The following is a 13632-nucleotide window of genomic DNA, read 5'->3' on the forward strand; positions in this document are numbered from 1 at the left end:
AAAAATATATATCTACGTGTCGCAACTGTTCATCAGTAGGATGCCTAAAATGCGTGTAATTCCACAATTGGTTTCGGCTCCATTAAATCCTATACCAATTGCAGAACATTTTAGGAGGAGCCACCCACCATGTGAGCACAGTCACGGACAATGTATAAGTGAGGAAAATAACGCAAAGTAAAATTAAGACGTTAATAAACGAACTAAATGTACACGTCAATTAAACAAATAAACAAATGATGCGCGCGCTCAAAATAAAATTTTACGCGCACACGTACCGAGATACAACAATAAATAAGTAATGTAAGGAATGTAAGGATACGATGGTGCAATTCAAGCCTGGATTGCTTATCTCATCTCCCGCAGGGCTGCACCATACAACACTGCCGGAAGTTGATTTAGTTGCCGCATAAAAAGGCAGGGAAGCCACGCAACAAGATTCCGGGGTTCATGTGCTCATAAATCAATTGCTGTGAAAGGTTTGAACTTAGGGGTCATTTAATAAGTAGGTTGAGCTCAGATCGTCCGCGTGAACGTAGTCCTGAATAGTACTTTTGTTGACAGTGACTGACGTTTCGACAACCAGTGCGGTAGCCACCTTCAGATTCAAAGTGAGTTCTATCAAGTCTGTTGTTGGTATTATTTTTTTATGGTTTTATATTTCCCGCACGAAAATTGTCATTTGTGCAATTAATCATTCCTTTATTCCGTTTGAAAAAGATGCGCTTATTCCAGGTAAAGGACATTGCTACTCTCTTCCCCCCTCCCCCCACCCCTCAAAAAAGCCTTGTTTCATTAGTGAAAAGACAAAATTTCTGTTATTCCTATCCCATTAGTCCACTTCACTCGCCCCTTGAAACAAGATGGCGTATTACTGCTAACAACAAAAGGTTTAAACGTACAATAGCAATTTCAGAATTAGAAAAATAGGAAAATATCACCTTCATCGACAGCTTCAATGCAAATATGTAACAGATTCGTCTACTGACCTTTGAAACCATAGCGTTGGGTAAACGGTCAAAAAAGTTTTCGAATACTATTAACAAAATTTACATATTTCCTAAAAACGTTGCTTGAATTTAGACAAGTGGCCCCATGACAATTTGTCACAAAAGCAGTACCAACATCGTGACGGACAAAACCAATAGAAAAGAAATATTGTAGTTAGGGTTTTAATCTTGAGCTTCAAGTGTGACATAAAAGGCAAATGTTGTTCAAATGGATCAAACGTTTCTCCTTTAAAATGTCAACATTCAGTCATTTTTTTATAGTACCTATGACATATAAGTCATAGAAAGAAAGAAAGTTTAACATAATTTTGTGTTCATTTTAAAGCTAAAAGATGCAATTTTTAATGATTCCAGCATTAGAAATATGCAATTAGTTTAAAAAATTATAATTTCTTGTTAACCCCATGGAGAGAATATATATTTTCAAGTATAAAGACAGCAATTCCATTGTCTAAACTCCCTTGTACACCTGTCTCAATTTAATTATTCACATCATCGGCAATTTATTTCAGACCAATGGAAATTTATGTTGTGAATCAATATGAAACGGATCGATGAGTCTTCTAACACAGTGGATCTTTCATTTTTGGAGCCAAATGATGGCCATCATATCGTGAAGATTACACATACGACTCCTGACTTCTACAAATCCAGTATCATTGTGAATTCAACACTGTAATATAATGGCCGAAGAACGCAGAGCTGATATACATGACAAGGGAAATTGTTCGGAGGCAGCGAGCAATAACTTAGTAGATATCGAAGATACCTATTCGAACGATAGATTGGATATCCTCGAAAATGAATTTCAAGGAATCCGTTCGAACAAACGAACTCCGTCCACAAAGGGTGTTACTAAAAGCCGCGCGACAAAAGGTAACTACACTTTATCTTTTATATTTCCGTTTAATGCTACTGTGTCAAAGAAAATCACCCTGCCAATTCTATGGAGCGTGATACGTTTACCCAACTGGTGATGAAATTCACCTGCTGTTATTTGAGTTTACGGCTCAACGGCAGACTAAACTCCACTTCACTGCAGTCTTTATTCGTTCATAAATAAGATACAAAATGTTGTGTGATGTTACCGCTGTAAAAGTAATATCAATGTTTGGTTATTTCAAAGCATCGGAAGATGGCATTTTAAGACACCATTATCACCAAAGAGTTTTTTTTTTTTTTTTTTTTTTTAATATATTCCATAAGGTTTGTTTTAACCCGGTTACAAATGGAAGTTGCTCTGTCAATATTGTTTGATCTTTATTTGGTATTCGCGCTAAAATAGCAGCTTTTCAAATAACGCAGGTCATTAGCATGCGTGTTTTAGAACGTGGTCTCTTGACATTAGATCAGTTGTATTATCACTTTTTTTATTCCATATGCAAGGTTCAATGAAACAAAGAAAAACTGCAAACAGTTCATTACAATATCCGTGCGTTACCAAAAATAAAAACGAGTTATCAAAGCTGAAGAAACCTAACAATTCGATCCTGCTTCTGGTCATCAATACCATAATAACAACAATAATGTTTAAAAGATTTAAACTTGGAGAATGCCACAAATTTCTATGCTTGATCTTGAAGAGCCGCTGAATATAGACGCCCAGATGAGTATTATTTTACAAGACCATTAGTAAGCTTGTTGCTTATTTGAGCTTTTTAATAAGCAAATTTTATCTTGGTAACAATCAAGAATTCAACAATGCTCACCGCAAAGTCAATACTGTAACAATCGTGTTACATTTGCTAAGTTATTTTTTTGAAAAATTATTTAACCACACCGCCTCGTGTTGTTTTTCTTGCCATATGTATTTCCAGTTTATTATTTTATTATTATTATTTTTAGAGCCGTTACTGAAATTATTCTACATTTTGGTTAACTGTAACTATGGTAATGTATTTTATCCATGACGTATTCGCTACCTACAGCGTAACACATTACGGATTTTTGCGTTTGTAATTCTCTAAAATTAGTATTTTTGTGTAAAAATATAAAAATATTTCACATAAAAATACTGTGAGGATGACATAATTTCCGGCTCTAAATTGTTCGTACAATACTGCGTCGAAAAAGGGGGCGAACTTCGACGAACAAGTCGCGAACTTTCGACTTGGCAAAATAAGGTAAAACATTACTCTATAAACTTCATTTTTCAGATAATGAGGAAAAGTACATAGATCAGGCGGATTTCAACAAAGCATCTCTTAGCAGCAGAGGAATGTAAGTATAATGTAGTTTTCCTGAAGATCACAGCCGGTAGACATAAACTGTTGCCACGCATGCGTACCATTGATTTACTGAATTCAATACATCAAAGTTTTTAACATTTTCCTGTCAAATACAGGTTTCCATGAAAACTCTAAAGGTTTTAAAGCTATAAACGTTCAAAACCAGGGGTACGTTCTCGGTACACCCCAACTTTTCGACAGTGTTCGGCGGGGTAGCTGATTTACAGCCACTCTTGCATCGTCATGGTCATCGATACAGATATCTTGATAGCTCGGGAGAAAAAATTAAAAACAAAATACTTTGCCGTAAGTGCGGTCTTCACGGATGAATTTGATGTCGATTAAAAGTTAAACTCTTTCCTTTTTTTCCTCAGAAACAGCCTAAACGAAGATAAAGAACCTGCACAACACACAAGTGACGGACACGAGGAAACAAGACTACAAAACAATGATCCTCAAAATAACGTATCAGCGAAAACGTCCGAGAATAATGATAAAGAAGAAGGACATTACGAAGAACTTGTCTGCTTAGTACGACAATTTTATGTTGAAAGACCGATCAATCCCTCTGCCATCGCTCACCAAAATATCGAGACATGCTAGCCCCTGCTTAGGGGCACACATAAGTTAATTTATACACCAGGGGAAGAATCCCGTATGTAAGTGACGGGATCATGCATGCTCGTAGTATTGACCCTCAACCGTCTATGCCCCAATACAAATTCAAATACAAATTCTCACCAGTGACTGATCTTCAGGCCATTATCTAAAGAATTAGAAGTTTAAAGAGTTTGATAAAGGATCAAAGCATTTTTTCTTAGATGAGTCATAACTCTCATAACCATTTCTCTTCACAATTTATGGACATAATGTTAGGAATAAATTGATGTTGGTGCCTATTGGGAGTTAAAGAGTTAATTAAGAAATTACCCATCTGGAAGTGTCTCAAGGGTTTATTTGACTCCCAAGGGAGAATATACCAAAACAAACAATTGAATAAGGGCTGTAGTGATTTTAATAGTATTGGAGATGTTGACATCGAATGTTGCCTGATTGTTTGAATATATTTCCATGCATTTATATTCTTATTTACACACAACACTAAGCGATACCTGAATGAGTAAAAATATTGGCTTTTTCAACATGGGATCAAAATCTTTAATTTCCACCCCTGTGCAAAACGTCAAGCAAGGTAAGTTCAGTTGGGAAAGCGCCGTCTGCCGAGCGGGAGGTTGCGGGTTCAAATCCTGGCTGGACCAACACTCAGGGTCTTTAAATAGCTGAGCAGAAAGTGCTGCCTTTGTAATGATATTTGCAAATGGTTAGACTCTCTAGTCTTCTCGCATTTAAGGACAAAAAGCCGTAGCTCCGGTCTCACAGCACTTCACTGATCTGTTCTTGGGGGACGTAAAAGAACCCGCACCACTGTTCGAGAAGGGTAGGGGACGCAGACCCCGGTGGTGTGGCCAACGTTTACGGGCTGTGGGATTGGGTAGGGATAGCACCTCGCATGGGACCTATTAGTCCCGTCCGTGCCCATTTCCGCTAGGCAGGGCTGTGTCCAGAAAAGCTGGTAAAATGAAATTCCGTTACTTTCAAATGGCTGTTCCCTCTCTCAGAGCTTGCTTGATACAGACGCAGATAGAAATTATTCTAAGGTATGGCATGAATCGTAAACCTTATTAATAAATAATTTTAAATTCTAGCTTTCCCAGCCTGTTCCAGGCATTCAGATAGTGGAGTGCAGGGCAAAATGGACAGCGGAGCAAAAAAAAAGCGATAGAAAGAAAGAGGGGAAGCTCCTCACTGTTTTTTCCTGCTCACCCTCCTTTGTTATGTTGAGCAATGGTAATCAAATTTAAAACAAAATGGATTTCAAAACTCAGTTAAGTTAATACCTATTTGACGCCGCCGATAGCTATTGACTGTTTTCTGTAGAGGAAGTTCAGTTGACCTCCGTGTCTAATTAATACGTGAATACAAATGCACATTTTATCAATAATGAGTGTAAATATGTCATCTAAGTTCTGCTGTGATCTTTGAGTCACTGCACAGTAAAGTGAAAGAAAACATTTAACCAAGAAATCTTTATAAGCTTCCTAACTGTTTCCCGCCAAATGTCTCTTAGCGGGTAGCACTGCTATATCTATGACGTTAGAGAATAGAAAAGCACTTTCAAATACCGGTCGCTGAAAATTACTTTCATGCTTTTGCACAAATAGAAGTTTTTCATCATGAGCTGTATAACAAGTCGAATCACTTAAATACCGGTCCTTCTGTCAGGGTATCAGTTATTTTTGTTAGCCTCGAATCGCAATGTTCAATGGCTCAAACTTGGGAAACACTATGGCTGTGTCTGCCTACCGAAAAGTTTTTATGCCTATATGAAAATCTATTCGGTATAATATGAACACGTGTTCACACTTTGATAAAGAATGGTACAGAAACCTATCGTGTATGTCAGGATCCACGTTTAAGATCGTTGCGATGCAGCTTCGCTCGTTGCAGAAACCGTGCCGAAATCACCGCTCCTAAGTCTGAACAGACGCCTTATCCAATTATATTGCTTTTGTGCCGGCGCAAGAGCCATAATACATTACCGTCCTAATTAAGAGATAACAAGAAGAGGAAGTGAGCCTGGATGCAAGAAGGAGCGGCAAAACTGGTGGTGCATACGATGCAAGCCAGTTTGCTGTAGGGAGAATAGAGGGGCGTCAAATGGATGGCTACGAAAAAGAGGGGGAAACGTCTCTGAAGGGGCTGGCTGAGGTTACTCTCGCGTATTATCAAGAGACTGAGCTGCCGAACTACCACACCCAGCGAGTCCAAAGCCTGAGGGAATACGGAGATTTCCTACCCCCTCATAGGAGGAAACTCAGGTTACCACGCAAGCCTACATCTTCGATTCACTGAGTGACTGTTTCGTTGATCCCTTAAGGCGATTCCAAGAGTAGTTCCCCCATCAATCTCACCAACAAGACAAGGCAGAAAGGTCATAAAAAGGCACATTATTATGAGGCTTGAACTGCTAAGCTTAAGCGCGTAAGAAATTCCAGTGGTTGTTTAAGCATTAGCTTGGGCACGGTTCATCGAAAGACGGTTATGTTTAACCCAGGATTAAACCAAATTTCAAGCACGGTTTTCTAGTCTAAGAAGATGCAACTCGAGGGTACAAAATACTGTTGAGCCTTTACTACGAGATACAGTAAAGATAACACAAAATGTTACCCTAAGCAATGCATAGGATGTAAAGTACAAAAACGGACCAAAATTTTAATCCTGGATTAACGCTAATCGACCCCCAGTAGTCTGCGTACACTTAACCAGATGGTGTGGCTCACTTTTCCGCCATAAAAACCGTTAAACAAACATAATCATTTACAAGAACGTTAAATAAGTGTTAAAATAATAGCGATTACTAACGTTCATTTTTTTTTCTCAGAACTTTGAGCTTTCGGATTGATTGAAGTAATTTCTTATCTTGAGCTGGATAAACTGAGCCAAAAGAATGTAACCAATGCGTCAGCTAAACAAGAAAAGCACGCACTGATACAGCAAACAATCGCAAAAAATATTAGATTTAATAATAGAGCAAAAATAGCAATTTTAAAGTTGTAAAATTCTGAATTACACATAATTTCTCACGTGAACAAAAGTAAAACAACATTAACTTCATCAGCTGAAGATTAGACAAAGGGTCACATTAATTAGGCAAATTATAAAATTATGATATCCTTATAAGACTGGGGAAAAAGCTTAACTTTTAGGACGAAAATCGGAATATTTGTTGAACAACGGAATCATTAACATTTTCTGCGACCAGGGGCAACCTTTTCAGGAGATTTAAATGAATGCGAAAAGTAACCTCTGTCGACATGTTTTCCCTATATTTGTTTCACTCTCGAGTATGCGCGAATTTCCTCACACGATTCATGAGCATAATGGCGCATAAATTGCGTGCTTCCTCAGCACGTTTTTAGACGTAAATAGCTGTGAATGCCACCGGCGTTTTCCACTGTTTTAAAATCCACTTTAAGTCTTAAAGGAGAGCCTTCCCTCGTCTAATTTGATAAGCGATAGGGAAAAGGATTCATCCGTATTTTTATTGTTGTTGTTTTCAATTGGTAAGTTAACTGGTTAATTAAGTAAAGTTATTTTTAATTCATTTATCTACTTCTCGAGCTACGTTTTTATTTTGTTGTTGCCATTGGCCTCTTCCCTCGAGGTATCACTTACTTCAGAGATATTGTGTGTACTTAAATGTTTTGAATTATTGCTGTAAAAAACAATCCGTTTACAGAGATATTAGTGGATGAAATCCCCAAATTCGTAAATGTAACTTATCGAAACAGTCCTAAAGCCACCAATTCACCACTATGAATATACTTTTTAAGGGCAAATTCTGCGGAATTGTAAAAATTAAGTGCTTCCGCGCCCCATTGCTGCTATCTGAGACGACCTAGAAAATTAAATCTACCTGAGATGTCGTACTAAGAAAGTTATGTTAATTAGTTATCGGCCCACTCACCACAAAAATGATCCTCTATGACTTTCTGGGATGTGTGCACTGTAATATTCAAGTTTCGTAATTCTGCGCTTCTTTTCAATGACATCATTCACAGAATGGGCTGTGAAATAGCTCCAAAGTTGAGGCGAGGGCGAAGAAAGAGCGAAAAAGAGCGGGGAGTCGATTATCGGAAACGGAGGCGCATTTTTAAATGACAGTTGATAGTAGTAATGGCTTTTTGAAAGTCTTTCTCGTGCGACCCAATATCGTGTTGAGTGATTTACTAAGACAGGAAAGGATTTAGGCACATAAAAAGGTCAACCGATTTGCGAGTATTATTTGACCACATCAAGAAGAAGACCTGATTTCATCGTCGTCGGAACAACTTCCCAAATAGCCCGGAAAATAACCCGGAAATTGCCCAAATTGCAAAAGGATTCAAACCTTAGTAAGAGTTGCACGCGTTTTAGAAAGGGTTGTTACAAGATAAGGGTTGGTGTAACAACGATTTCGACGTACAAGGTAAGTTTGAAACTGAAGGTAGAAAATCGCTTCAGTCAACATACGCTTTCACGGTTTTATCAACTTTTGTGATGAACCAGTGAGGGACAATCCATTGACAACACTGGAAAGAGCGCCTTAAAATAAGTAAGATGCCAAATTTGAAAGTGATACGTCTTAAGCGATCGAAGACCACGAAGTGGCGAACATTTACAGTTTCGCGATTTTGACGGGCTATATGTTCGCAAGTTCTCAACAAATCACTTTCAAACTTGGTAATTGTGCTAATTTTAAGGTGCTCTTTTCGGTGGAGTCGACGGATTTTCCCCTGAACTTGTCCATGTGAAAAGTTGAAAAAAAAAAACGTGGAGGGGTTTATTGGATTTGCGTCACTGTAGTACGTTTTCGTGAAAGAAGAACTTGAATTTGTCATTAAAAGAGCTGCTAATTAACGGTGGAAACCGCCACAAAACTGAGTGAAATATAAAAACAGAGGATTAGATTATAAAAAGAATTACTATATAAATAACACCGTAAATACAAGAGAAGAACGAATGGACGAACTTGAAGAAGATTGAAACGGATTACAATTGTGGTTTTTTGGAAATTTTGTCAGCCCAAAATTTTGTCAAAGTTCAGTTGTTTGTAACGTTTGATATCATTCACGCTTGGGAGACAAATTTTGTTTGACACGATGCTGTGATTTTGTCATTCTCTTTCTCAAGTTCCATGGCGAATCATACAAGGACGTGTAATTGGCTGTAGTAAAAAATGACTAGACAGCCATGACACACAGTCTCTTTTAGAGTCTAACAGTTCTTCATTTTTCTTGTTTGTAAGGTTTAAAATACAGCTGTACTGCTTGGGAGATATATTTGTTCACCACGAAGCTGTGATTTTGCCATTTACAGGTACTTTTTCAAGTTTCATAGGACCCGTGATTACCATTATCAACAAAATAAACCAGACAGCCTTGACACAGCCCCGTTGAGGCATTGAGGTCGATGTATCGCTACAGCGATAAAGTCACTCGAAACTGATACTTAAACTCCGGCGCGTGTTGCAACTTAACTTCATCCCCAGCTATAGCCTAATGAAAGAATGTCAATATAGCCCTCTGGCATTTTGTGCAAATCGTTTCAAGAAACACTTCATCCTCGCAATTTATGAAAAGAATTTGTGATCATTCTAAGGTTACCTATTGCAGATTTTACTGGTATTCTTGTTTGTAAATTAGCAGTTATCTGTTAAGATATTTCTTAGCATTTCAGGAGATTGATGCAAATGCAAATATGGTACTCATTGACTAATATCATCATAAAATACCGGCAAAGGTTAAATTTATCACAGAGTTGCACGCAATTTTTGCTTAGATCGAATTACCGGGATTGTTTTGAATAACATCTACATTACACAAAGACCGTTTTACTTGGGAGGTCGAAAAGAAAGTTCGGCGCCCGTCTGTTGTTACTCTCAGTTTGACGCTCTATGTTTCCAAAAACATAACGCTTTTAATTTTGCGCTCCTTTTCAATGACACCAAAGACGTAATAGTCTCTCTTATGAAGGAGAGGGCGCGGAGAAAAGGCGAGTGAGAGCGAGAAGACAGCGTGGGGATAAGTAGGAAGAAAGCTCCTAAGAAAAAGAGATCCTTTCTGGCGGTTGATCAACGAACAAACCGAAAAAAAATGAGACCACAGCTGGTTCCAATTCTCGAGAGTTTTTTTAATTTATTTTTTTTTGTAATTAATATTCCAAGTCGTAGCATGAAAATTGCTATGTCATTCGCGTTTGTTACCGAGCTTTCTTGTATAGAGAGGGCCGATTCTTAGAGCGAATTAAATATAAGTTGACTAAATACTTTTTATTTTCCACAGTGTGCAGATCTAACTGTTCTTCACGCACACATTGCAACCAACTGACTGCTGGCCAGGAATCGAACATCTAACAATGGACTCTAAGCGTCTCTTTATGGTCATTACCTTATGGCTGGTTTTAAGCTTTGTTCTGTTGGACCACGCTGAAGGATGGCTTGTTGGAAGAAGATTGCGTAAAAGGAAAGGAGACCAAGGACACAGCCCAGCTCACGCAGAAGCAAACACTCAACCAAGAGTACGTATAGCCACGAAGCATAACGTAAATAAGGCATTATAAAATGTTTAAGAAAGTCCCAATTTAAACAACAACAACAACTTTATGTTGTATCTATCTGTAAACCGCACAGGTACTCGTTATCATAACAAGCACGGACTAAACGGAGTAATTTTTCATCTTCGACGTGTAAAAAGGGAGCGATGAGCTAAGAGATGAAAGTTACAATAGTAGTCGCTACAGTTATAACTCTTTCCGTGTAGAGTACTTGCGAACTGAAGACCAAAATAACACCAATCAGATAATGCACTGACAGGTAAAGTGTGGCAAAAGCGACGATTCATTGATTGCAAACATAAATTAAAGCTGATTTTGTTTTCTTTTTACCATCGCATTTCCTGAAGAATCATTTGCTTACTCTCCGGGAATTGAAATCTGAAACTTTACCAGGATTGAACAGATGGACGACTGGGCATTATGCCTGCATCATTACAAACAGTAATAATGACCTACATAACATATTATTCATTTATAAATTCATTCATTTGTTTGTTAGACTATAACAACGGGGGAAGAAGCCGCACGAAAGAACAGTTACTTCCCTAAAGCACAAGTCTAAATTGCACAGTGCCGCTTCTCCGGGAGAACTGAAGGGAGATTCCCTTAACTTATCATCATCATCATCATCATCATGGAAACTTTCCTTGTTGTGTGCTATTGTCTGAATACTAGCTAAACCTGCTGTACAAAGTTAATCTCGACAACATGAAGTCATAGAGGTTACTGGTCAAGACGCGCGTAAATCGATGTTCACTGTTTAATAGGCTTGCTTTTTTCTCGTGGATTGTTATGTAATTTTCCGTACTTTCTACTATCCGGTGTACTGATTTTATTTTTAACCTTGGCTCAATTAATAAATTATTAAAATCCCATCTCATATCCAAGGCGCGATCGTGGAATGATTGTTAACATTCACCTCATTAGTTGCATCATAATCCTTGCATATTAAAATATAACCCCTAGCATTTTAATTTGTCGTCCTTTTTAATTTTTCAAACAAAATTTTCTTCTCCGTAAAAATTTCTACCTGGCTCCTTCTCTTCAAAGGAACGTTTTTATACTTCCGTAATATACTTGCGTGACTGCGTTATGACTCGAGATCACTTTACATTATTTTCTTTACCGTCACAAAACACTACTCAAGTGTGTTGGGTTGCATCGAATTATCACCCAAACAGCTGATCACGCTTTGAGAGAATCGTTTGTTGTCTTTTCTAGCTCTAGGCTTGCGTGACAAAAGATACCTGAGGATATTAATCTTCAATGTCAGCTCAACTTTGACCCAAGAATGTAGGTTCATTGATATCAATGGGCTTTGATGGCCACTTTAAGTTTTAAACCTATTAAAAATATCCTTATTGAGCAGTATTAAATGTGGCATCAGCTTGTTGACATATATGTTGTGGTTCAAATTTATCCTTGGTTTAAATTTTATTTTCTTTTGTTTCAAAGTCATTATCATACATTACCATACCCAAAAACAAAGGGAAATAAAATTTAAACCAAGGATAAAATTGAACCACAACATATACACTCAAAAAATGTATCAGCAACGATATTAGACTCGAAAACAACAACAACAACTGCAATAAATCTCTTATCAATTTCATGATATACCCTTACAACTAAGGGACGGACCATTAGAAAAGTTACGGGGAGGGAGGTGGGGAATTTTCGAGCCGCAGGAATTTTTTTCGTTATCAGATTCCTTGTATGAATTTTTTTTGAGACGTTAGCATGAATTTTTTTTAGGGTTAATTGGCGTGCATGAATTTTTTTTCATTTAATTTTCCCTTGCGCGAATATATATATATATATTTTTTGTACTTCGCCCGCACCTCCCCCCATAAGTTTTCTAATGGTCCGTCCCTTATTCTATGTCATTCTGTTTGTCTGTGACTTGAAATACCCTTCTTTAACTAACACAGATAGAAAGACGGCCTAAGAAGGGTGCCTGTGTACGTTTGCGTCCAAACTATGAAGAAAATCTAATTAACAGATGCTCGCGCTAGTGCTTAGCTAGTGCTTCAAATTATTAATTAAAACAAAAAGCTTTAATTTACACTGATTAATAATATATTTGCCCAAAATTCTGCAAATGTTTGAGTGTTCTGGGTGACGAATGAGTCCATAAGGCTAGCATCAGTTTAAATGCAGCAATACAGTCCTTGAAGGTACAAAGTAACTCTAGTGGCTACTTTTATAAGTTTGCACGAAACGATTTTTATTCCTATTGCAGCTGCAAGTACGTTAAGAACAAATATTTATAGAACAAAATGCACGATATAGGTGGTTTACATGAAGATATTCTTTTTAACGTACATCTAGCTTTAGCAGTCATTGGCTACGTCTTAACGCCACACTTAACAAAATAAGGTTAATAGTATATCGTACTGAACATAGCTAGAAAACGAGCGTTCTCCATATCAAGAAATTACGCGTCAAGGTATGTGATCTCCTCTTTTATTATTTTTTAACGTTTGTTTTCGACTAAAAACATTAAAAAGAAAGATAATAAAAAAGAACTTGGAAATTTAGACAAAGAAAGTGTTCTTGCCTTCCTTGAGTTTCTTTGATGATGCTTTGGTTTCATCCCTTGAAAATATATCATTAGGTTTTTTCTACTCAAAGTTGGTGTTCTTTCAATGGTGTCAACTCCCCGCTGTGCTTTATTAGGTTTTCTGTCCTGTTCCGTTAGAGTTTCATTATGTTCAGTTTGCTTTCTTAAAATTTAGAAATCTACTGTACTAGGTAGTCTGTGTTTAAATCCACCATATAGCTAATTCTGATTTTTCTTGAATACACTGGAAATTTAATGGCTTCTCGTCATTTCTAAAAGACGGCTCTTTCCTATACTTCTAATGAAAATTTTGCGCTGTCCTACCGAGCAGAAAAAAAGATCATAATCAAAATCATTATCATAATCATAATCGCAAGTAGTGGTAATGTGTAAATGCTTATTGACGACGGCTAGCTCGCTCATTTATAAGCCAAGATTAGGAAAGAAGAAACACCAAAAATGTGCATTTTTCCAACATCTCCCTTGTTCGGGGGGGGGGGGGGGGGGGGCGGATACTTATGGGTGGACGTAACAATTGGACGAGAAAGAGAGACAAAACCCCTCGACCATTTTAAAACTAGTGAGTCCCATCAAGCAAAGTATCTTTAATAACGGAGTTGATTATTAAAGGTATCACATTACTGATATCAGTCGCAGTAAACCGGTAAGGACTAAA

The 13632-nt window shown here is 37.6% G+C and overlaps 1 protein-coding gene and 1 long non-coding RNA gene across 2 annotated transcripts; both read left to right on the forward strand.

Moving 5' to 3' along the window:
- Positions 1 to 1514: 1514 nt before the first annotated feature.
- On the forward strand, positions 1515 to 4137 carry LOC140943584 (uncharacterized). Its single transcript, XM_073392689.1, has 3 exons — positions 1515 to 1886; positions 3167 to 3230; positions 3613 to 4137. Exons 1-3 carry the CDS (start codon positions 1694 to 1696, stop codon positions 3839 to 3841), a joined length of 486 nt encoding a protein of 161 aa, XP_073248790.1. The 5' UTR covers positions 1515 to 1693; the 3' UTR covers positions 3842 to 4137.
- Positions 4138 to 8048: 3911 nt separating this feature from the next.
- On the forward strand, positions 8049 to 11367 carry LOC140943994 (uncharacterized). Its single transcript, XR_012166656.1, has 4 exons — positions 8049 to 8267; positions 9087 to 9157; positions 10123 to 10357; positions 10893 to 11367. It is a non-coding gene; the product is annotated as an uncharacterized lncRNA (long non-coding RNA).
- Positions 11368 to 13632: the final 2265 nt, after the last annotated feature.

This window comes from Porites lutea, chromosome 7, assembly GCF_958299795.1.
Source record: "Porites lutea chromosome 7, jaPorLute2.1, whole genome shotgun sequence".
In the NCBI taxonomy this organism is placed as follows: domain Eukaryota; kingdom Metazoa; phylum Cnidaria; class Anthozoa; order Scleractinia; family Poritidae; genus Porites; species Porites lutea.